General features: G+C 52.0%; 1 protein-coding gene across 1 annotated transcript in view; it reads left to right on the top strand.

The window, feature by feature from the left end:
* SLC24A3 (solute carrier family 24 member 3) overlaps positions 1-25,010 on the top strand; it is a 527,286-nt gene that overhangs the window by 309,517 nt on the left and 192,759 nt on the right. The window contains exon 3 of the mRNA XM_002710947.6: positions 8,942-9,018. Within this exon, the coding sequence (XP_002710993.3) occupies positions 8,942-9,018 (77 nt within the window). The remainder of the gene's footprint in view (positions 1-8,941; positions 9,019-25,010) is intronic.

The following is a 25,010-nucleotide window of genomic DNA, read 5'->3' on the forward strand; positions in this document are numbered from 1 at the left end:
GGAGCCTTCGTGGATGACAAACGTGGTAATTTCTCCAGTGAAATAAATGACTTGTGTGTCAGGCACTTGACAAGGCCCCAGGGATACAGAGAAGAATGAATGTCCCACAGCCTAGCCCCCTTCCCAGAGTCTAGCAGAGGAGACAGAAAACAACCAAAAATCTCAGCAAGGCAAGATCTTAAGAGCAAAGAGTTCTGAAGAGGTCAAGCACCATAGTAGCTATGACATCACTCAAGATGGCTAGGATATGCCGGGTAACAAACAGCCCCCAACTCCCGGTGGCCACACAGAGTGACAATGTTGTTTCTCACTCATGCTGCGTGTACACAGTGTGGGGCTCAGGGGGTGGGGATTCTGCTGTGTCACCAGTCAGTCAAGCTCTTGTTGGTTCCAGGAACACTGACACAAAAAAGTGGTACAGGGCAAGGCGATGCATCAGACCCTGGCTTTTATAGCCGCCTGCAGCACAGGTCATTCCATTCATATTTCACTAATCACACCAGCTACAGGGCCCCAGCTGACCTTGAGGGGGACACAGAAGAACAAAGAGGAAGAAAGTGGGGAGGAAGCAGAGAATGAAGACAGATGAAAGTGTCTAAGACAGAAGCCTGAAGTGGGGTGGCATCAGGACCTCCATGTGGGGGCCATCCCAAAAGGTCACTCAGGTTGCACCCAGTGTTTCGTCCTGAGAGGGTCACAGGATGGGGCTGAGAGCCTGGGGCTGATGGCAGCAGCAGCAGCAGCAGTCTGGGTTTCCCTTGCTCTGATGTGTGTATGGACTTGGCCTTTTGAGGATGTGTTGATCTTCCCCCTGGGCTTCGCCATTTGATCAGCATGGGTTGAGTGTGTATAAACATGGCATGAATATCCCTGGCTGCATTTTTTTCATATTCAAATAAATCAGGTAACACTCCGCAGCCCTACAAACCTCCATCTGGGCTCATCAACCTCAGGCCTGGTGAGTGCAGCCAGGAGGGAGAAGCAGGGGTGCTGACTGCTGTTGCCTGGGCGAGGGGAATCCACTGTGGGCAGTGCTGCTTGGTTTCCATGGGAACAGCACTGCTTGCTGCTACTGGCCCCAGGGCAGGTGGGATGCCCTGAGAGGGAGACTGGGAGAAGGAAGATTGGAGCAGGAGACATGGAAGTCTTTGAAGTATTTAGGGGAATCCTCAGCTGAGTGAGGCAGCTCCTTTCTCCCTGCAGCTGTAGCTGTTCCCAGCATCATACCTGCTGGTCCATGCGGTCCCAACAACCTAAACATGGAAAGTACTTACCTATAGCTCTCATGGCCTAAGCATCACCCTAAGGAGACAGGTGCCAGTCCAAGGCAGGCAGGAATCAGCCGTGAAGTTTCCACATAGACCACGGGGGAACATGCTCTCTGCCCCATGCCATGGCATTGTTGGCATTAAGAGTCATGATGCTTGCCACAGGAAAAATACCCCAGGTATTCACACACTGAGAGTGACATGAGCTTGCCCAGCTACAGATGCTGGAAATGGGGCTCTGACTGGGTGACTGTGGGGGACCCTGGGCTTGGGCCCGAGGCCCAGTGTGAACCCTTATGTGACACCGAAATCTAACTAGCTGCCTAAGGACAATGCTATGGTCTCAAATTTGGCAAGCATCCTAGCTCCAGCCTTAAGGTATGTCCAGGGTCTTTTGGCCTTGGCACGAGGAAGTACAGCCAAGCTGGATGGCATCAGCCCCCAGCCTGCAGCTCCGCAGGAGCCATTAGATGCCCCATATGATCTAACTGCTTGCTCTATACACGAGGAAATTGAAGTCAAGAGCTCTGGGCAGAGCCTTCCAATCCAGTCACTGCCTTGTCTCCATACATTCTTCTTAGAGAGTGGCAGCTGTCAACTACGTGGAGGTTTGCTTGCTCTCTGGGAAGCAGGCTCAGCTGCTGCTGACAGCTCTTCCTTGAACCACTGGGCCAGCCAGGAGAGCTGACTGACCATGCCCGGGCTCCATGTCCGGGGTCTGCCCTTTTCAGAGTTCATAATCCCATATTGATGGTCATTAAACTGCGTGCACTGCATTATGCTGTGTGCTTGGACCAGAGAGGGCAATGCAGAAGAACCTTAGAGGCCAGGTTTCAGATGCTCCATAGCAGAGAGAGGCCCACAAGATGCAGTGGCACACCACCCAGGGCCACATGGTGGGAGTCCTGGGATCAAGACCCTCCTTTCGGGACATGCATTGTGGCATAGCAGGTGAAGCTGCTGCCGGAGTTGCTGGCATCCCATACAGGCGCTGGTTCATGTCCTGAGCTGCTCCACTTCCTATCCAGCTCCCTGCTAATGGCCTGGGAAAAGTAATGGAGGATGGCCCAAGTGTTTGGGTCCCTGGCACCCACTTGGGAGACCTGTAGGAAGTTCCTAGCTCATGGCTTCAGCCTGAGCCACCACCGGCCATTGCAGCAATCTGGAAAGTGAACAGGCAGATGGAAGCTCTCTGTCTCTCCATCTCTCCCTATAACTCTGCCTTTCCAAATAAAAGACCTTCCTCTCCAGATGGAAGGTCTCTGACACCATTAAACCAAACTGCTTCAGAACCAGGACAAGGTAACCCTTAGTGAAGTAATGACATGTACAGTGCTGGACTGTGCGTATAGTGCACATGCAGGCGGGCTGCTTGTGAGGGGGTAAGATGAGGGGCTGCCCCCAAGTCAAGTCACCCCCACGGTAGGTCTCTGGTGATGCAGCTTCTCTGAGTTCCTATCCTGGGTGCCACCGGAGTCACCCAGCAATGCCCCCTGCCAATGAGCAGAAAGCCTCTAACGTGCTGGAGCAGGATCCTTGGGAAGCTGGTAAACCTGTTACAACCTGGGTAATACGGCGGCAGTGTTAACATCTGGGCCTTACCTGCCAGGGCCAGATTGACCTCTCCTGACTTTAAGCTGCAACACAGTATTGCCCATCTGCTTGCTTCTGCCCCATGCCCTGCCCCCGTGGGCTGAAGCCAGTTCATCTTATAAGGTTCTAGGTTCTCCTTTCCCACAAGTAAAGATACCCTGCAGTTCTTATTAAAAGCAGGCTTGAGAAATACTAAGAACTGAATATTTGTGTTGCTTCCACCTGTTGAAGACCCAGCCTTCGATGCGATGGTGTTTGGAGGTGGGGTATTTGGGAAGGAATCGGTGCCTGATGAGATCTTTTTGTCGTGTAATGATTTATTTATTTATTTGAAAGACAGAGTTACAGAGAGGCAGAGGCAGAGAGAGAAATCTTCCATCCACTGGTTCACTCCCCAGTTGGCCGCAACAGCCGGAGCTGTGCCAATCTGAAGCCAGGAGCCAGGAGCTTCTTCCAGGTCTCCCATATGGGTGCAGGGGCCCAAGGACTTGGGCCATCTTCCACTGCTTTCCCAGGCCATTAGCAGAGAGCGGGATCAGAAGTGGAGCAGCCAGGACTGGAACTGGCACCCATATGGGATTCTGGCACTGCAGGCGGTAGCTTTACCTGCTATGCCACAGCACTGGCCCCCAGATGAGGTCTTGAGAGTGGAGGCCCTGAGATGGGATTAGTACCCTTACAATAAAGGAAAGAGACTAGAACTTCCCCTTCCTTTGCCATCCAAGGATACAGCAGGAAGGCAGCTGACTGCAGGCCAAAAACAGGGCCCTCACCTGAACCTAACCGTGCCAGCACCCTCACCTTGGACTCCCAGACCCCAGGACTATGGGCAATAAAGGTCTGTTTTTAAACCACTTGGTAGATGGTCTTCTTTTGTAGCAGGCAGTGGGTGGCCCACCCGGACCTGCGAATGCACCACAGTGATTTTGAGTAGAGCCTTCTCTGGCGTCAGAAGCACACTCAGACTCCTCAGAACAGTACGGAGTGGAAACTTACACTTTGGTTATCCCTGGAGTTCTGACCATCAGCAGCGGAAACCCTAGGAAGTGAAACATCGGATAAGGAGGGACCTCGGTGCTGTCTGCAGGGCGCGCACGAGTCCTGTGAAGCATTGTCACAATTTCCTTATCAATTTCCCGATATGTGTTTTCTGAGACAAGCCATAATGAAAAAATGGCCAGGGTCAAATTGATGTCAGAGGCAGCTTCCAAGGGGAGTATTTCACTCGGCCGTTCCTTCCACATGGTGGTCAGGCACCAAATAAGAATTTTTATTGTTCTCGAGGCAAAATGATTTGAAAGCATTTGACTGACGACTCTGTCTTCCCCCCACATCTCCCACCCCACCTCCCTCCATGCTCCCTGGTCTGTCAACCGCATCTCAGCCATGGACTGGCCACGTGGGCTCAGCAAGGAAGCCCCAGGGCTAGCTCCTCTGTTCCTAGACTCTGGTGCTGGCAACGCCCCATAGAGGATTTTCACAGCTTTATCGTGACCTCTGACAAAGGGCGACACCTTCAACCATCCCAGGGTGGGTGCCTGGCTTGTTTCCCCATGGGAGACGGCTGCTGTGATTAACCTGGCTTCCTGTCTGGTGTCTCCTGCTCTGGAGGGGAGAGAGGGCAGCAGAAGTGGTGACTTTTAAACCCTGGGGCTGTCCAGGGCTGCTAAACCCTTTGGCCACTACGCTGGGCAAGGCAGAGAAAAAGAAGCCTGCCTGTTTCCCTCTGGTGTGTGGCAGCAGAATTGAGGTGGATCGGCAACTGTTGGAGGAAGTCATGAGAAAAGAGACGACCCAGGAACAGATTACCTGGAGGCAGAATGACAGCTCCTAGAGGCATCAGTGGCATTGCACTGGCTGCAGATGGTCCTCCTCTGCAGCTTCCCAGCCGTAGAGCCTCAAGGGCATCATCTGGTCTAGCACCATGGGTTCCCCATCTATGAAATGGGAACAAGAATTCTTTATGAGAGTAAAAGGAATACTGTGGGCCAAGTGCCTACTGGGAGCAGGTGCCGAGGAAGCTTGCAGCCATGCAACATCATCACTCCAGAGGTTCACTGCCCATTCTCCTGCACCACCATCATAGCCTTTATCTCAGCTCTCTTGGGTTCATGGCAGGGTAGCTCAGTCCAGGCCCACTCCCACGGGGCCCTGAGGATTGATACAAAACAAACAGAGCATCAGAGAGGCTGTCCTGTTTTCAGAACCAAAGACTGGGACAGAAGGTCGGGACCAGTCTGGGAAATGTCAGGGCCAGTCACCAGCCTGCAAAGCCTGGGCTCTGCGTGTCTGCCCGTGAGAGGTGTGGGACAGTCCTCCTTGGGGGGACTTCCCACTCCCCGCCCCCACAGTTCCACAGGCTTTGAAAGTGTGCAGAAAGGAACACTTCCTGTGTTTCTGACCCATTCTGGATGTGCTTGGGAGGGCAGGACTCAAACCCACGTAGCCAGAGTGAGTTTAAAAAGAAAACCAAAGGATGAAGTTTAAGCAGGTGTCTCCTGAGAGCATAACACGTTGCGTGTGTAGGGGTGGAGAGGGCTGGTCCGTCTCCCTGGGTCAGGGTCCAAGGGACTCTGAAGACCCCCATGGCTTCCTCCTGCCCTGCTCAACCCAACAAGGGCACAAGGCCTCTGCAGGGAGGATGCAGGCCCAGGGAGAAACCCCTGGCTTGTCCTGTGGACTTCCATCCCCTCAGTAGGTTCCTAGACTGCAGCTGCCCCGTGGTGCCTAAAGTGAGCTCCTCCAGGCTCCCCCTGATTTTTGTCCCATTCACTGGTCAGGGGAACTTGATGCTGCCTGCCTAGAACCGCTCTCTGCTTAGGAAACACTTGGGATGACTGTGATGTTCCTATGTCTTCTCCCCCCAGCTCCATCATCTAAGCAGGGCTGGGGAACCTTAATTCTGCCAGGGGCCATGTGCATATTTATAGCATCATTCACAGACCATACAAAATGATCAGCTTCAAGATTCGTCTGCCGTAGATTTAGTGAATTTCCAGTCCCACCTGTGGCTGCCTTGGAAGGGCCAGGCCAAGTGGTTTTACCGACTTTATACAACCTACAGGCAGGTTGTTCCCCACCCCTGCGAAAGATCACGCAAAACAAGGCAGTGTGAATCCCTAGACTTGGGTAGTCCCTGCTTGTTCAACAGCTTAATTGCAATATCATTTACATAGAATTTCCTTATGTGTAAGGTGTACAGCTTCATCCTGTGATACGTGTAAACATTGTGAAATGGTCATCCCATTCCAGCCAATTAACATATCTGTCACTCTAACAGTTACCATTTGTGCGTGTGTAATGTCTGTATTGAAGGTTTTTTTTTTTAATTATTTATGTAGTTGTTTGAAAGGCAGAATTAGAAAGAGAGAAGGAGAGACAGAGATAGAGAAATCTTCCATCTTCTAGTTCAATCCTCACGTGGTTGCAAATGACTGGGCTGGGTAGAACTCTATCTGAGTCTCCCACGGGGGTATAGGGGTTTAAGCACTTGGGCCATGTTCTGCTACCTTTCCAGGCTCATTAGCAGGGAGCTGGATCAGAAGCAGAGCAGCCAAGAACTGAACCAGTGCCCACATGGGATTGCCAGGGTGGCAGGTGGCAGCTTAGCCCACTGCACCATGACCCTGTCCCATTGAGAAAATTGAAGATCTGTCCCTTTAGAAAATTTCAAGTATACAGTACAGTTTTTGAACTTATCGCCCCCTTGATGTCCATTCGAAGTGAACCTTGCTTTCTATTCTAGGGGTGCTTTCTGGCTCAAATACCTCCTGCCCCAACTGAAAACATGCACAGCACATGTGAAGGCAGACAGCAGAACCTTTTTTAAAAATATTTATTTATTTGAAAGGCAGTTACAGAGAGGCAGAGACTGAGAGATCAAGGTCTTCCATCCCTTGGTTCAGTCCCCAGATGGCCACAACAGCCAGAGCTGGGCCCATCTGAAGCCAGGAGCCAGGAGCTTCTTCCAAGTCTCCCACATGGGTGCAGGGGCCCAAGGACCTGGGCCATCTTCTGCTGTTTTCCCGGGCCACAGCAGAGAGCTGAATCAGAAGAGGAGCAGCCAGGTCTCAAACCAGCACCCTAGTGGGATGCCGGCATTGCAGGTGGCAGCCTCACCCACTACGCCACAATGCCAGGCCCTAGCAGAGCCTTTTTGATGCATGGCCAGTGGTTTGTGTCTTGGACATGGTGAGCCTCAATGCTGAGGTCTGTTCTGTGAAGTCTCTCGGGGTCTCCAGCAGGATCCAATCCCATGGGCCCTCAACAGTCCTCTACTCCATATCACGACCGGCTTTGACTCCTCTCTCCCTAGCCTCACCGCCTCCCTCATTCACAGTGCATCCTGGGGTCACCTCTCAAATTAACTGTGAGTCCACAAACCCTTGCCTAAGTGTCTACTTTTGGGGGCACCCCAGACAAGACAAGTGGAATGCAGATGTCATCTTGCACATCCTGCCCATCTGCTGATTGTGATCTCCCTGAGTGCTCACTGGAGGAAGGCACCACTGAACTCCCAGGGGAGGTCTGCTTCCATCAGCTAGTGATGCCTGCTGAGTGTGTGGAGGTCTACTTCCATCAGCTAGTGATGCCTGCTGAGTGTGGGGAGGTCTACTTCCATCAGCTAGTGATGTCTGCTGAAGGTGGGGAGGCTACTTCCATCAGCTAGTGATGCCTGCTGAAGATGAGGAGGTCTGCTTCCATCAGCTAGTGATGCTTGCTGAAGATGAGAGGTCTGCTTCCATCAGCTAGTGATGCCTGCTGAAGGTGGGGCAATCTGCTTCCATCAGCTAGTGATGCCTGCTGATGGTGGGGCTGGGGATAAGGTACCATGTGTGTGCTGTTTCCTGCAGTGCCTGGTCTGAGGCATCTTCCAGAGAGGGAAGTGACTGATTTCTGTTGGCCCACCCATGGGGGTTGTCTTAATGGCTACAAGGTCCCTGTCCCTAAGCCTGGACAGGCATGGTAGAAAATGAAAGGAGGAAAATGAATGGCAACTTAGAACAGAGGCCATCGACCTGTCTGTGCTGTGGGGCCCTTTGGCCATCCAGTGAGGCCTGCAGACCCCGTTGGAAAGTGCATGCAGCCAAGTACCTAGATGACAGTGAACGCTGATGCTGTTGAAGTGGTCAGAATCACTGCAAACAGATTTTCTGTGTGACTTTCTCATCACCACGATGTCATTAAGTGGCAATCTGCAAACCACCCAACGTTGAAGTAACGAGTAAGCATTGTATGAGTATAATAATAGTACACTTGGCTGTCTGTACCCACAGCTCTGCATCCGTGAATGCAGCCAACTGCAGATTTCAAGGACGTGGTAAAAAAGAAAATTGTGTCGACACTTAACCTGTGCACTTGCTTTCTTGTCATCACTTCCTGTGTCCATCAAGCTAATAACTATTTACGTGGCATCTACATTGTATTTGGTATTATGAAAAACATAAGAATGATTTAAAGTATACAGGAAAATGTCCATCGGTTAATGCAGGTACCATTTTATATGAAAGACTGGTACATCTGCAGATTTTGGGATCCCTGGAGGATCCTGCCAGGAATTCGTTGCAGATACTGAGGATAACTGTGTAATGTGTTGTCTCTGCTGAGGGCCAAGGTTCTACTAATGCTAGGCGTGGTTTGTCAACATGTGTTCTTACCTGTAGTAAGTGCTAAATTCGTGTTGGCTTCATACCCTTTGAGATGCAGCTTTTCCCCCTCTGAGGTTACAGGCTGTATTTTTAAAAACATCTTATTGAAATATAGTATACATGCCAAGAAATGCCCATAAGTGTATGGATAAATGAGTGTTTGCTCCTCTGCCCACACTCATAACCAGCAACCAAATTAGGAACAGCAGATTACTAGTACTCCAAGAGTCTTCACTATCCACTCCCTGTTTCTTTTTTAATTTTTGACATGGAAAAGATGAGTTTGTTGTCTTTTACATGGTTTGCTTCAGTGAAGTAATAACACACCCCCATGTGAAACCAACACTGAAGTCGGGGCTGGTGGCGCTGTCCCATACCTGCAGCACTGGGAATGCCACCGTGCTGAACTGGTTTTCTTTCTCTGTTCTTTAGCCCTGCATGAATTCCCCAATGACATCTTCACCAATGAGGACAGAAGACAGGGAGCTGTGGTCCTGCACGTGCTCTGTGTAAGTATCATTCTCGGGCCTCTGCCTGGAGGGGCAAAGGGCAGGAGGTGGCTGGGCAAAGGTGGCTGTGGAGGACTATCCCCTCCTTCCTGTCCTCAAGCCTGGGGAGGGGTCTCTGAGCCCCAAATGCAGTGATCCCCAATTGGCCCATCTTTTATAGACTACAGGTTCCTAAGCTGGAAGACATCTGTGTATATTGTTCCTATTGTGTTAGTGCCCAGGTGTGGGCTCTGAAAACAGTCTTGTGTCCACTATTTATAGCTTGACTGTCTCTCTCTCCTCAAACCCTACCCCAGGGAGGAACCTCTTCCTGCGCAGCCTCTGTAGCACGCCATGGTTCTCCCTCTTATCCTGCCCCATTGCGCCGCCTGCTATTGTATACATCATTTGCTTACTTTCTGTTGTGATCACATGGAAGCCCTGTGAGGACAAGGACGTGGCTGCTTTCCCAGCCCCATGGTTGGCACATGGTGGACACAAGCCCTTGCTACACCAGCGGATTAAATGTAATGGAAGCAGGCACAGTGTCTGGCTCAGAGTGGTGACTGAGAAAAGCTTGTTTCCTTCCCTCTGGCCTCTGTTGTCCAGCCTTGTCCTGCCATCTCCCTCTGCAGAGCCAGCAGTTCTAGCTCTCTGAGTCCCCTTGTGGCCCCTGGGAGAATCCGGGGGAAGGTGCGTGGGTGGAGTATGTCCAAAAGGCAGCTGCAGAGCCAGAAAGATCCAGGGCAACTTCTGCACGGAGCACCACCACCTTCCAGTCCATTTCATTCTGGTTATTTATTGCAGCAAAGCAAACTGCCTGAATTTAGTGATATACCCAGCTGCCAGTCACTGTCTGGATTCTCTGGGTCACTCTTTCAGAAAGGACACAGTGGGGATGCTGTTCCTCTAATGAGACAACTCCAATGGTTGGTGGTCAAATGGATGTTGGAGCCTAGAGCCACCAGTACTGGGGGTGGAGGGGTGGGCTCCTAAAAGGGTTTCTGCTCTCCCATGTCTGGTGCCTGGACTCTGGTGGCTTAAAGACTGGCTCAGCTGTGACCCTCAACCACATGGCCTCTCTGTCGTGGTAGCCTTGGGGAATGGAATGTCCACAGGGCAGCCTGGGGCCCAGAGAGAGAGGGTTACAAGGGTCAAGCAAGGCCTTTGGTGGTTTGTCCCTGCGAGTCACACAGTTCAATTTCTCCATACATTAGTGCAGTCACAAGCCCATTCCGGGCCAAGGGAGCTTACACTGGATTCCTGGAGACAAGGCATGGAGTCCGCCCTGGAGTCAGCCCAGACATGGCTTGGAGCCCACAGCGGTCAGCTGGCCTTGCCTTAAATGTGGCTTCTGTCAAGAGAGTCAGCCTCTCTGGACCCTTGAGCTACCCTGAGCTTGTCTCTCCTGCCTGTGAAAACAGCCCACTCCTCAACTCTTCCCCACCCCCACGCCCCAGCTCACATGTGAGCAATGCCTTTGCAGCAAAGACATTCTGCACGCACCAGCCGCTGCCCAATAAGAAGCTGCTGTCCTCCCAGTGCTCCCTGCACTTGGGGTGGGTTGTCACTGAGCAGCTAACACAGTTGTCACCTTCGGCACCAGAGAGGCTCCGCTGTCTCACGGCTGAGGAGTGCCAGGCACTGGGCGGGATCCAGAACCCTCCAGGAGCCAAGAGCAGTCGGATGCCTCCTTGACAGCTGAGATATGAGATTTCCACTCTTGGCCCAAACAGGGCGAGCATTGGTTCTCCCAGAGTGGCGGGGCTGGCTGCCTACAGCTGCCAAGGCCTGGTAAGGCCTCTGCTGTCTGGAGTGGGGCATTTCCAGGTTGGCACAAAGGCCAAGTGGACAGAGCAGATGATACCATTAGAGCCTTCCTTCAGAGAGTGGATGTCAACCTGTAGCTCAGCACTTTGTCCACAGGGGCTATCTAATGTTACCACTGATCCCTCAAGGAGTACACAGTCCTAGGTCCATGGCCATAACTTCAGGATCACAGTCCAGGCACATGGAACCCTAGAATTCTCCACCCACGTGGCCCTGTGCCTGAAGTTCTCTTCTCTGAGTATGTCTCTTTGAGGGAAGACCCTATGTAGGGGAAGCTTGATTCCACATGCAGGTAGAGCCAGGTGGGCAGAGCAGAGGGCACTTCATCGGCACAGCAGAGACGGATGGTAGGGTGGGTCTGCTAGAGCTGTCTCCAAGGTCAAGAACCGAATCTCACATGATCCTACCCACTAGAACATTAAGGTTCCCCACGGGACATAAGCCTCATGAGAAGAGCCCCTGTACTCCCTCTCTGGCACCACTGAACTTCAGAAGTTGCACAGCCTGCAGTCTGTGCAAGAATGAGCTGATATTTCTTGGCCCATCAGCTTGTGTGACCCAGCACACTTAGGATGCTCAGGAATTGCTCGTGGCCATCAGCTGGTGTAAGGGGAATGGCTGCAATGGCAAACATTTGGCATTTTAGTGGCCAGCAGGAAACAGATGGATGCATGGGTCAAAGCTGCAGGAAGCTAAACACAGACACCCTGCCTGCGGACAGCTCGGAAGCATGGGCTGGGCGCTCCCAGGTATGCAATGTGCAGGTCACTCTGAGGGAAGCCACTGTCTTGTAAGGAGACCCCCTCAGGGTCAGTATGCACCGTGCACTAAATGCTGAGCACAGCCCACACTGCCCGCTGTGGGGGCTCCGAGGAGACACAGCCAGGTGTCACAGGGGTGAGGTGATGCTGTTCTGGAAGGGGAGGTGGGAAGTTTCCAAAGGAGAGTGGGGAAAAGTGGGAAACTCCAGGCAGGAATGGGAAACCCCATGGTTAAAGATACAGACGTGAGAGTGAGTGCGGGCTATTTGGAGGCAGTGAAAACAGGGCATGGGTGGGGAGGTATCAGATTCACGTGGACCTCACAAGGGGGCTTGGCGGCCACGTGGGAAGTGGGAGGAGGTGGATCCCCAACTCTGCCGCCCTCGGCCAATCCCTGCAAACCTGGGGTTAGGGCTGAACAAGGTGGAAGCGTGGCCAGAGGTGACCACAGTGGACTGAGTTGAGAAAGGCCTGGGTAGGCCCCAGAAAACGGCTTGAGGCCTTTCGGGCAGGAGCTCCCAGAGTCCTGGGGACCCTGAGGGGCACCCTGGGGCTGGAGAGGATCCATGCAGAAGTGAACCTGGGGACTGAGCATCACCCAGCCACCTCCAGGTCCCTGGCAGGACAGGGACAGTCTTCACCGTAGGATCCCAGCTGTGTCTTGTTACCCCACCCCCACCCCCTGCTGCCCTGGAAGAAGGTCACGGGGTGTGGGGAGCAATCCGGACTGGACTAAGTTACTCGAATTAGGACTTATTCTATGCATCTGCTCTCCCACAATATGGCGCTGGGAGAGAAGTAAACAGCTTCCGCACAGCTGCCTCCAGTTCAACCAATTAACTGTAGGACTTGCTCCTGATTGGAGAGCAGCGTACTCAGCCGAGTTGGGATTGGCGGAGGAGGACTATAAAGGAGGAGAGAGACGGCATGCACCAGGGAACATCTATGGGGAACATCTAGCTGAAGGAACACCCGTGCAGCCCCCCAGAGAGCCGGCCGGCGGTGTGCCGCTCCCCTGCGGAAGTGGGGAATGCGGCCAGGGGGAACTGCCCTTCCACGGAGGTGGAAGGGATAGTGGCCAACCCGGGAAGAACCAGCGGCAAACCCGGGGAGGGCCGAGCAGACGAAAGAACAGCGCAGGGTCTTGTGTTGCTCCTCCACGAAGAGGGGGAGCGACATAATGGTGCCGTGACTCGGATAGGAAACCTAGGACGGATAGCAAACTTAGGAGGGAAGAAACGGGAAGAATTGGGAAAATATCGAAGAGAGAGACTAGCAAACAGCCTAGGGAAAAGCCGGCCGAAAAAGGTGCCGGAAGAAGCTATTGAAAGCCTAGGCATAGACTCAGATACGGACTACGGACTACGGGGGGAAGCTGGGAGAAATCTCTAAGGTCGAAAGCGAAAGTGAAAGCTAGAACAAACAGACTCGGACGCGGACTGTGGGGAGAGGCCAGGAGAAATGAGGGAGGAATATCGTTGGAGGAAAGCTTGGGGAAACATACCGGGTAGAGAAAAATGTTAGGGAAATTGAAGCCGCGGGGGGCAGGCCGAGGCGGAAACGAAAGCCACTTTGGGGTTCTCAAGTTAGCCCGGGAATAGGGGGCGAAAAGTTGAAACCAGAAGCTGAGACGTAAGCCAGATTGGGATCCGTCTGATTAGCCCGGGGAGCAAAGGACGGGAAGCCAAATCGTGGGGCGGAGACGTACGCTGGGTTGAATTCGCCAGGCTAGCCCGGGGAACTTAGATTGAATCCTAGTGGCGGAGACGCAAGCTACGCTGTGTTACTCGCGGAAGCCGCCGCGTGCAGAGAGAGCACGGGGCGTGAATAGATAGGGAACGCTGGCGTAGGCCGTGGTTCAGACGCGAAAGGGTTAAGCGTGGAGACCGCGGACCGCGCAAAGCCGGGAAGCCGCGCAGAGAGGCGCGCGGGCTGAAGCGGCGCAGAGCCGGGAACCCGCCGGCGGGGCGAGGTGCCGGAAAGCCGCAGGGATAAGAGAAACAGAAGTTTGGAAGTGAAGTAAAAGAGAAATGGGAATGCTGGAAGATAGAAGTGAAATGGGAGAGGTAGGAATGCCCGGAGATAGAGAAATAGAGAAAAATAAGGCCTCCCCTCAACATGCCAATTAGGAGGCTTGGATTCGGTCTGCCTGATTTAAGGCGGTAAGCGCCAGCAAAGCTCGACCAGAGTATGAGCTGCAGGTCACCGAAGATAGGCACGAACCAACACTAATAAGTCTCCCCCACAATAAGGCAATGAGAAGGCTTGGATTCGGTTTGCCTGATAGGTTTTGTAAGCCCCTGCGGGCAGAGCAGAGCATGCGCTGCAGGGCACCGAACACAGGCATGCATCAGCGCCTAAAAACCTCCTCACAACATGGCGAAGAGAGGACCCGGATTCGGTTTTCCTGATTGATAGGACTTGTAAGAGCCTGTGGCAACTCTAGCAAGTAGAGCAGAGTGTGTTCCGCGGGACACCGAAGACAGGCGCGTATCAACGCTAAAAAATAAAAAGAAAGGGGGATCTGTGGGGAGCAATCCGGACTGGACTAAGTTACTCGAATTAGGACTTATTCTATGCATCTGCTCTCCCACAATATGGCGCTGGGAGAGAAGTAAACAGCTTCCGCACAGCTGCCTCCAGTTCAACCAATTAACTGTAGGACTTGCTCCTGATTGGAGAGCAGCGTACTCAGCCGAGTTGGGATTGGCGGAGGAGGACTATAAAGGAGGAGAGAGACGGCATGCACCAGGGAACATCTATGGGGAACATCTAGCTGAAGGAACACCCGTGCAGCCCCCCAGAGAGCCGGCCGGCGGTGTGCCGCTCCCCTGCGGAAGTGGGGAATGCGGCCAGGGGGAACTGCCCTTCCACGGAGGTGGAAGGGATAGTGGCCAACCCGGGAAGAACCAGCGGCAAACCCGGGGAGGGCCGAGCAGACGAAAGAACAGCGCAGGGTCTTGTGTTGCTCCTCCACGAAGAGGGGGAGCGACAACGGGGTTGGTCTTTCATGGGGTTAATTGACCATGATCATAAAGGTGGAGCACAGTGCCAAGTCCCTTCCCTGCTCTGAAACCTGAGCAAACTCAGCACTCACGTCTAAACTCTGACTTCCCCACTCTGCGTGAGCCCAGTGTGTTTGCTTGTAGAGCTAGCAGCCTTCGGCCTGAGTCTGGTGCAGGTCTGGGGACACAGTCTTAGATCTCAAATGTCAAAGCTCCCTGCTCCGTTTCTCTTCTTTCATGTAAATGTTCCTCTCTTTTGTGTGTGCTTTGTGGGACTCTGACAACCATTTCTGGCTCAACCTTTCAAACACGATAGCTTTAATTCCTCCCTTGGATCTTTGAGCTTGTGTGCATTGCAGAAACCATAAACCCTGAGATTGCATTTCTGTTTTACATAAGGTTTCTCTTCCTTGTGACTGTTGTTCTTCATGTTCGGGTTCCTCACTAGTGGAGAAAATCCATGATCTTTTTTTTTTAAGATTTTATTTATTTGAGAGGTAGAATTACAGACAAGGAAAGAGACAGGGGAAAAGGTCTTCCATCCACTAGTTCACTCCCCAGAGGGCTGCAGCGATCTGAAACCAGGAGCCAGGAGCTTCTTCTGGATCTCCCACATGGGTGCAGGGGCCCAAGCACTTGGGCCATCTTCCACTGCTTTCCCAGACCTTGGAAGAGAGCTGGATTGGAAGTGGAGCACCTAGGACATGAACCAGCGCCCATATGGGATGCTGACACTACAGGCAAAAACTTAGCCTACTACACCACAGTGCTGGCCCCTGAAATCCATGATCTTGACATGATCTTGACATCACAACGGATGACCTTCAGAAAACACCTGTCTGAGAACCTGTGTTATACTTGGTCTGTTGTATGGCAGGATTTCCTGTCTGTGAGGAAGTCTGCACCCTATAAACTCATCAACTTGGCCCCCAAAGGGGGAGGGAGGAAGAAGAAGCCTGTGAATAATTACAGACATCTTGTACAATTTTGTGTGCAATCCTGTATTGCATGGAGGACTGGGTCTTTGGGATTATCAGCCAAACCACACATTTTCTCTTGTGACAAAAGATTTAGGAGCCAGCTCCATTGCGCAGTATGCTCGTCCTCTGCCTGCGGCACCAGCATCCCATATGGGCAACGGTTCTAGTCCTGGCTGCTCCACTTCCAGTCCAGCTCTCTGCTATGGCCTGGGAAAGTGGTGGAGGATGACCTGGGTCCTTGGGCCCCTGCACCCACATGGGAGACCGGGAGGAAACTCCTGGCTCCTGGCTTCGGATTGGCGCAGCTCCAGCTGTTGCAGCCATTTGGGGAGTGAACCAACGGAAGGAAGATCTTTCTGTCTCTCCCTCTCATTGTCTGTAACTCTACCTCTCAAATAAAATCTTTAAAAACAAAATAAAGATTTAAATAATCAGTAGTTGGAATTCCTTCTCAAAGTGGGTGTGAGCAGCTGTGTGTCCTTAGTAGGTCAAACTCTGCAGCAGGAGTAAGCAGCCTCTCTCCACCTCTCCAGATTCTTCCAAAGGTTCTAAGCCTTCTTTTCCCAGTTGCACATAATCTCTGTCTTCCAGCAGACAGGCAACTGTACATGCCTGTGTGGAAGATGGGAGAAGCAGCTGGAAATGGCTCTCTAGCCCTTACTAAGGCTAATCCTTGTTAAGTGAGTCTCTCTGGGCGAAGAACTGCTAACTAGTCCAGTGACCCACACCTGTCAGAGGCTGTGCCCAGGGAAGAAATAGACAATGAGAGCATTCTTGATGTCCATCTTCATGTTCCAAAACCTATGCATGCTTCAAGGGGCCCCAAGGGGAACTCGGAGGAGTTCATGCAAAAGGGACTTTTTCCTCCGTTGAACTGTGGCTGTGGCTGCCATGTGGGCCCTCTCAGATCTCCCAGAACAGCAAAAGGCATGTGTGGGCCCTGCAGGAGGGCCCCAGCCATCTGCCCTAGGCCTGCTCTGTCCAGTTGTAGGGAGTCTCTTGTCCACCATCTCCAGCTTCACCGCCCCCTAGTGTCCTCACTCAGGGTTCACATGGGGTTCACAGGTAAGAAGCAAGGTGGACTCTTTACATGGTGAGTCATTTGGGAAGTCCAGGAGGGATTCTTTGAATATATGTATATGAATGAAAGAGGCAGAGCTACAGAAGGAGTTAGGAAAAGACAGACAGACAGATGGACAGAGGGAAGGAGGGAGGGAGGGATGGAGAGAGAGGGAGAGAGAGAGGGAAAGAGAGAGAGAAATCTCCCATCTGCTGGTTCATTCCCCAAATGGCTGCAACAGCCACGCCTGGGCCAGGCAGAAGCCAGGAGCCAGGAGCTCCATCTAAGTCTTCCATGTGGGTGATGGGGGACCAAGCACTTGAGTCGTTTTCTAATGCTTTTCCAGGCACATTAACAGGGAATTGGATTATAGGTGGAGCAGCCAGGACTAGAACCAGAGCTCACATGGAATAGAGTGTTGCAGGTGGCTGCTTAACCCGCCTTGTACTGGGCCATCAGGTCAGGGTTGCTGAAAATGGAGGTACTCCAGGTGTAGCACCAAGGACCATTGACATCATTGCTTCCCATGTCCCCGAGTGTTGATGTCTGGAGTTTGATCCAAGGTTGGTGGTCTCCTGAGGCCCCTCCGCTCCTATCCTCCTTTTCCTCGACCCCAGCCCAGAGGGTTTATATCTGTTCTGGGGATTGGGGAGACTCACTCTATAAGCTGACATCCAAGTTCTCTTATTCCCAGAGCAGCCGTTAAACTTAAGAATGTGCTGATTTCTGCCTTGTGGTTGCACCATGAACTCATTGCTCCCCAGGGCTTCAGGGGGAGCTGGCTGGCATGAGGGGAAGGCCCCAGGGACAGCAGCAATGAGATATGAATGGGGGATGGGGGAGGAAAGAGACTGTGTCTTGGTGTCTCTGCTCTGGCATTGGGTTCCTGGGTCCTGCTCTGCGTTTCCTCAATTTCACGATACTCTCAGCCTAACAGAGCACCAAGATGACCTTGGCCTCCTTCTCCTCCCTTCCCTGCCTCCCGCCTTCTTCATACTGTCCTTTATCTCTGAAGGAGCGTGTGCTGCTGTTCCCCTTCTCACCTTGACCCTGCCCGCTGCTCTCTCCTGTGTACCTGCCAGCTTGCTCGCTTCCTTCCTGCAACCAGGTGGTTTCTTCATTTACAGCCTCCAGATATCTCTCATGGACCCAGCTCATGTGAGCCCTGCCTGGCCATGGGTCACCAGCCCCACAGGTTGACCTCACCTTCATCAGCACTTACCTGATCAACATGATGGAGCCGCACAGCTTCCCTGGAGGAAAGGCCTTGGCCCCACGCCCCTGTGGTCCAGCTCACTGTTCCACTTTCACTCTTGGGGTGCAGATCAAGGTCCTCACTGGAAGGGGTCTCCTCAACTGCATGTAATTTCCTGTTATTTCTGCCGTTTAGTTTTCATATGTGGAGGGATAATTACCCCAGAAGTATTCCCGTAGGCTCAGATGGCTTTTGTTCGGAGCCGAAGAATCAACTTAGGGATGTAAAGCCAGTTCTTAGGGGACAGAAGGGCCAGGGTCCCAGCAGGAGGTAGAGACCACTTGCCCAGCTCCCACTTGCTCCATTCAAGGCTGCTCTATCTCGAGGCTCACTTTCCACCTTGGGCCCGGAGGTTATTTGTTTGTTTGTTCCCAGGGCTACTCTTCTTCTTCATTTGGGCCCAAACATCACAGTCCCCAACCTTTACTGTCCCACAGAACTTTCCATCCTAATGGAACCATGCTACATCCACACTGTCAATGGTGGCCACCAGTCACATGTGGCTGATGAACCCTTGCAGTGTGGCTAGTGGTGCTGGGGAACTTATTTGTTGTCTGATTTAATCTGCATCAATGGCCACTTGTGGCTAGGGTTGCCCTAGAAGGCTTCACAGTGGATTCTGGGTCACCCTCTTGCCTCCCTTGGCTTATGGAGCCACTTGAAATCAAGGAGCAGAGATAGCCAGAGAGAAGATCCCTGGGAATGGAGCCATTCCTTTTCTGGCTGCTTGAAGGAGTGTCCTGGACTTGGCCAGACAAACAGGATGCATGAGAAGGCTGTGCCAGGCCCCCAACTTAAGGAAACGCAGGCAGGATATGAAATCCCGGAGTAGAAATCAGAAAACCTGGGTGTCACCAACAAGCTCAGGGCTTTGCAGGACATCCCGTAACTTCTCTGGACTTCAGCTTCCACATCTGTGAAATGGGAATGGATAGTAGGTACTCAGTAAGGTTAGAGGCTTTGGATCTTCCCCTTTTCCCTGCTCCACACCCCACTAGAGGCAGCTCGTCTGCGGTTGTCTAATCTGTCGCTAGCACCAGAACCGCTCAGAGGCAGCCTCCATCTTTGTGAGCATGGTGCTGGGTGTCCCTGGAGGCCCCTCTGTGGACTTCCACCTCCACCAGCCCAGGGCTCAGAGGGAGTGGACTATACAGGGCTTAGAATTTCTTACTTCACAATGACAAATCAGAGCTGAATGTACTTCTGGACTACACTGTGATGTTTTCACATACCTGTTCACTGTGGAATGAACAGATCAGGATAATTGACACATCCATTCCTCTACATACTTGCCATTTCTTGGTGGTGAGAGAATTTAAAATCTACTTGTAGCAATTTTGAGTTCTAGAGTTCATCTTTAAGAACTACAGGGGAGGTATGGAGGTAGCGAAATCGTCTGCTGACAACGTGATCTGGTAAACAGAAAACAACAAAAAATTGTCAGTGCCGATAAAAGAATGTATAGTAAAGTTGCGGGTTCCCGAAATCAACGTACAAATCTCAGCAGCATTTTTCTACAATAGCAGCAAGCTATATGAGAAAGAAACTGAGAAAAAAACATTCCAGCTACAATAGAATAAAAACAATAAAATAATGAGGAGTAAATTTGGTCAACAGGATTTGAACGTTAAGGGCACCTGTATGAGCTGGTCAGCAAGATCCCAGCAACAACTCACAGGCCGGGCAGACGTGTTTAGTTAAGGGATTTCTCCCTGGAAGAGAAAAATGATTAGAACAGCTTGTGGAATTTGCTGTTTACTCTTGCAAAAGTGCTGAGCATGTCCTTAATTTGTCAGTGTCAACACAAAGCTAAAACTGGCATCCAGAGAGGATTTGCACAAAGAGAGTAAATTATTAGGTTTCGCTGGATCTTAAGTCAAGGCCTCTTCTGCTTGCTTGGGAGACTTCACTCAGTTCAAACCGTTAGGCCCCATGGCTCCCACACAGGCTGCTGGGGTGTTAATGCCCCAGGACCTCTGAGTTTGGGCTCAGAGCCTGCACTGTGAGTGAAACCCGTCGGAGTTTCGGTCCCAGCTTCCTCATCTTTTAGGGCACCGCCGCGTGCAAGTTGCTCTACCCCATGTTGAGCAGGGCCTCGGTTTCCTTGTGTATCACTGAGGACACATCCAGCACCCACCCACCTCATGAGCAACACCTGAGCGCAGGTGAGGGAAGCCCTGGGCAGCGTCTGGTACCAAGTACTTGCTCCTTGCACATGCCCGTGTGACTTCCAACCAGTGTGTCCTGCAGCTCTGGGCTTTTTCTGCTCCCCCAGTCCCAGTCTACCAAGTGGGGGCCAGCCCTGGACTGTCAAGACAGCACAAGCCCTCAGAATTAGCCCTGAGTACGAGAGGGGTTTAGTCCTGGACAAGGGCCTTGGGGTCCTTGTGCCTCAGTTGGACTAACTGGAGCACATGTTCCCCTGCTCCCAGAGTCCCGTAGCAGGAACAAACTCTCCTTGGCCCTCCAGCAGCTGGCTTGGTGGGTCTGCCTCTTCTGTCCTGACTCCTCTCCTTCCACTAGCATTTCCTGGTGTCTCTCTTCCAAAACAGTGACGTAACACGGGACTCCTGATACCAAGTTCTGCTTCTGCAGCGCGGGCTCAGTAGATATTGCCATGTAAATTAGACCCCACTCTGAAAGCCAGAATACCACAGGAGATACAGAATTCTGAGACTCCAGGCCCTCCCCAGCGTCCACCCACAGAAGTCTGGAATGAGTTCCACTACACTCACTTTGGCTCAGGTTCTGAACCCAGAACAAGATAGAAACCAATTCGGGGAATGAGCTGTGCAGTCAGCTGTTTCAGATTTCGTTTTATCAAGAGCCCCCGTTGGTGCCGGGAGAGAGATCAGTTTTGTGCTTTATCACATCCTTTAGCAGGGAGAGCATGCACATTGCCTAGATACCAAATGTTTACACTCCAAAACTGTGGCCTGCTGTATGCTCCTCTTCATCTTCTCTAATTTACTGCTTGGCTCACCCATTCCCCACACCATTTATTTTGGTTTTATTTATTTGTTTTTATACAGTCTATGAACTTCGTTCCCCTGACATGACCCTGCCAAACCTCACACCATACTTAAAATTTACCAAAGAGCCATGTTTTAAGATCCCTCCTATGCATGGATCTCTTGCACAAAAATGAACTTCTCTTTTAATTCCATTTGTTCCACGAACGTTTTGAAATACCTTCGAATTTTCTTCCTCTGAAAAATGTAAGTGCAAAACCTAAGGAGACAGCGAGTGCCTATTTAGATCTCTCATATGGCATAGCTTAAAGAGCTAGATTTTAGCAAATATTTAATAGGTTATTCTGGGTAAAAATGGTCTGTGCAGTGCTCCGATGTGTCAGAACCCCCCCGCCATGTATTTTAAATGTTGTTGCTCTGTAGTCTTTGCTGCCCATCAGAAACTCCCTGCCCATTCTGATCCCTGAGCAGCCTCCAGACAAGACCTGCCATCTCTCACGCCTGCGTGCAGCTTCAGAGTCAGTGCTGCCAGCAGAACTCTGTCGTTTCGGTCAGTCTGTCCTTCCTCTTCCCTACCACCTTCCTGATACAGCAAGGAACTCTGGCCTCAGAAAACGCTGCCTATCAAGGTTCCTGGGGTGCAGAAGTTTCTTTGCTCTAAAGCCAGGGTTTTTGTTTTTTGTTGTTGTTGTTGTTGCTAAACTTGAATTCCTTACCTGGTGTCTTTTTTTTAAAGATTTCATTTATTTATTTGAGAGGTAGAGTTATAGACAGTGAGAGATAGAGAGAAAGAGAAAGGTCTTCCTTTCGTTGGTTCACTCCCCAGATGGCTGCAATGGCTAGAGCTGCACCGATCTGAAGCTAGGAGCCAGGTGCTTCTTCCCAGTCTCCCATGGGGGTGCAGGGGCCCAAGGACTTGGGCCATCTTCTACTGCTTTCCCAGGGCATAGCAGAGAACTGGACTGGAAGTGGAGCCGCCAGGACTAGAACTGGCGACCATATAGGATGCAGGCGGAGGATTAACCTACTGCGCCACGGCGCCGGCCCCACCTGGTGTCTTTATGTTGTCCCTTGGTCATGCCCTCTTCTGCGATTTGTACTGCAGAGCTCCAGGAGCCACACCTGGCTCCCCTGGAAGGAGTCCGGGGCAGGTTTTTTATTTGGAAGCTGATGCCAGGAAGCACCCTGGGGAAGGTGAGGAAGAGGAGGAAGGCCACCGATACAGGGATGTGCTAAGCAGTTGGCCCTGGGGCCAGACGGACCTGGAGCTCTGCCTACTGAGGACCTGGTAGAAGTGGAGAACAGGTGCCTTGAGTGATCCTAGCAGGAACCTGAGTTACTGATCCACCAGCCTCTTGGCTGAGAGCTGTGCAGGGGCTCCTTAACTCACAACATTGCTAGTCAGCCCACACTAAAGGGAGCCGGCAGGCTGCAAAGCCCCCACACAAGTGGACAGATACCTGGGATTGGAGTGCTCTGGACCACAAGTTCCAGGGAGCAGGACAGGCAGTGACAGCACCTGCTACAATACATGCCTCGTAGGGCAACCTTGAATTCAGCCTGCACGTCCTGGCCGACAGGCGTGCTCTGGGTCCCCTCCCTGACTGCACGTCTCATGGCCCTGGCACAGGTGGTGAAGATGCAGACGCCACACGAAGGCCCTCTGAGAAGCACCTGTAGCAGGCTGTTTTGGCAGACTCTCCTGTAGCTCCCCACAGTTTGTCTGAGTCAATGTGGAGGTTTAGGGAGTGGGGGAGACCTTTCTCTCTGTTTTTCTCTCTCACTGTCCACTCTGCCTGTCAAAAAAAATAAAAAAAGCCGGCGCTGCAGCTCAGTAGGCTAATCCTCCGCCTTGCGGCGCCAGCACACCAGGTTCTAGTCCCAGTCGGGGGGCCGGATTCTGTCCCGGTTGCCCCTCTTCCAGGCCAGCTCTCTGCTGTGGCCAGGGAGTGCAGTGGAGGATGGCCCAAGTACTTGGGCCCTGCACCCCATGGGAGACCAGGATAAGTACCTGGCTCCTGCCATCAGATCAGCACGGTGCGCCGGCCGCAGCGCACCAGCCACGGCGGCCATTGGAGGGTGAACCAATGGCAAAGGAAGACCTTTCTCTCTGTCTCTCTCTCTCTCTCACTGTCCACTCTGCCTGTCAAAAAAAAAAGGGGGGGGGAGTGGGGGAAAATGTCACTGCTTTCATCAGGCGAGGTGTGGGGAGTCCACAGCTGCCCACTTCCCACATCCCACGTGGAAGAGCTGTCAGCGCTCTTTCTCAGGTGGGTTGTGTCGCTGCCCCTCACTGGCTCCTCCTCTTCCCCCAGACAGTGTATGCAGCCAACACTTTGCTTTGTCTGCTCTATGACTGAAGATATTAAGGATCTTGTCTCATCCCAAAGGATTTGTGCCCTTCAGTGTATTCCCTCCACAGCTGTGCCTGGCCTTGGATTTGATTGCCATTTCTCAGATTCCATCACAAAAGTGCAAGCCTGGGCTGTGCTATGTACTGTCTGCATGCTCTTTCATACTCTGGGCCTCAGTTTACCCACCTGTGTGTGGGGCTGAGGTTCACAGCTACCTCTTAGGGATACATGAGATAAAGCATGGAGCAGGCTTCGTCCATTGCCTAGCACACGGCAGGCATAAGACGATGCTAATTCACACACACTTTCCATTGCGCCTACCCTGGATCAGTATGGTTACCGCTCATCCAGACAGTGGCCATCTGAATGATCTTCCTGGGTTTAGTCACTCCACTTCCAATCAAAGCACAGCTCTCCTAGCCCCAGATCAGCAATGTGCAGATGCAGCCTTGCTCAGAACTCTGCCCCAGCCACCTCAGAGCAGGGTGGTGTCTGATTGCCCAGGTTCAAATCCCAGCCTCACCGCTGCTAGGCCCCTTGCTAACTAAAGCAAAGGTCTGAGTTACCTTCCTTCCCTTGCCTTGCTTTTTCGATGAAAGGGGGATAATAATAGCTTCTACTTCATGTGCTGTCTGTATGCAGATGAAATACATCAGTGCATTCCAAAAGCTTTGGGCAGATCCGAATGTTTAGTAAAAACCTTTGTAATTCTTATTGTTATTTCAGAACATTGCACAGTCCATGAGCCATCCATGTCCAGCCTTCCTTTCCTAGCAAAAAAAAAAAAAAAAAAAACAAAAAAAACAACTATTCTTTACCATCCAACAAGAATCCTAGGGCCTTCCTGCCCACTGTGCCTTCCTAGCTAGGCCTGTGGCACCTGCAGTCTCCTCTCTTTGGAATCCTCCTACGAGGTCAGCTGGACACCATCTCCACTTAAAGCTTTCTCTTCCCACTAGGACAAATGGAACTGTAAGCTGGCAGGATTTCCCCTCCTCTGAATTCCCATGTTCTTTTGTTGCTCTCCCATAACATGTCTTACCCCTTCCCCTCTTCCCAGGGTTGGTGTTAGAGACTCAAGACCATGGCTTAGTCACTGTCATGTCCTTGAATCTCCTTCCCACCACCCAGTGTGGCACTTGCATGGAGGACTCGCTTGTCAATGGGTGGTGTCTGAGCAAATGAATGAATAAAGCATACTTCCTATCTTGGCTGCTGAGCACAGGATCCGCCCAGTAAGCCAGAGTCATTTACCAATGCTTCCATGAAGCTCTGTGGCTCCATCAGTCCTAGGTACTCATGTAACCACATGGACTCTAGGGCCAAGCTCCCACCGACAGACACATAATAAGCATTCAGGCGAGAGAGAGCAAATCAATGCAAAGGCACACAAGCCGCATTTACCACCCGTGTGCCTTACCTCCCTCTCCGAGATGTTGGTACTGCAGGGAGAGCCTGGGCATGGCAAAGATCCAGTGACAGCAGCGATATCCCTGACCAGGAGGTGCCTTTTTCACAATTCAGCAGAGAGAGACTCACCGTCCTTGCTGGAGATGTGCACAAGGCTGTAATAGCTCATCAAGCATCACCGTGCAGGATCACGGTGCTCTCCAGTGTCTATGGGGCCAGTGCTTTCCCTGAAGGAATTGGCCTCTGTCTGCTGAGTTCCTGCTTCAGCAGCCACACAGGTGCCCATATACCATGGGTGCTCAAACTGCCACCAGTTAAGGGGGTGGGGGTGGGGGTGGGGGTGGGGGGTGAGGTTTGAGAAGTGGTTTTGCTCCTGAGCACATGGG

The sequence above is a fragment of the Oryctolagus cuniculus genome, chromosome 11 (genome assembly GCF_051225735.1).
Source record: "Oryctolagus cuniculus isolate XC-2025 breed Fujian yellow rabbit chromosome 11, ASM5122573v1, whole genome shotgun sequence".
Classification (NCBI taxonomy): domain Eukaryota; kingdom Metazoa; phylum Chordata; class Mammalia; order Lagomorpha; family Leporidae; genus Oryctolagus; species Oryctolagus cuniculus.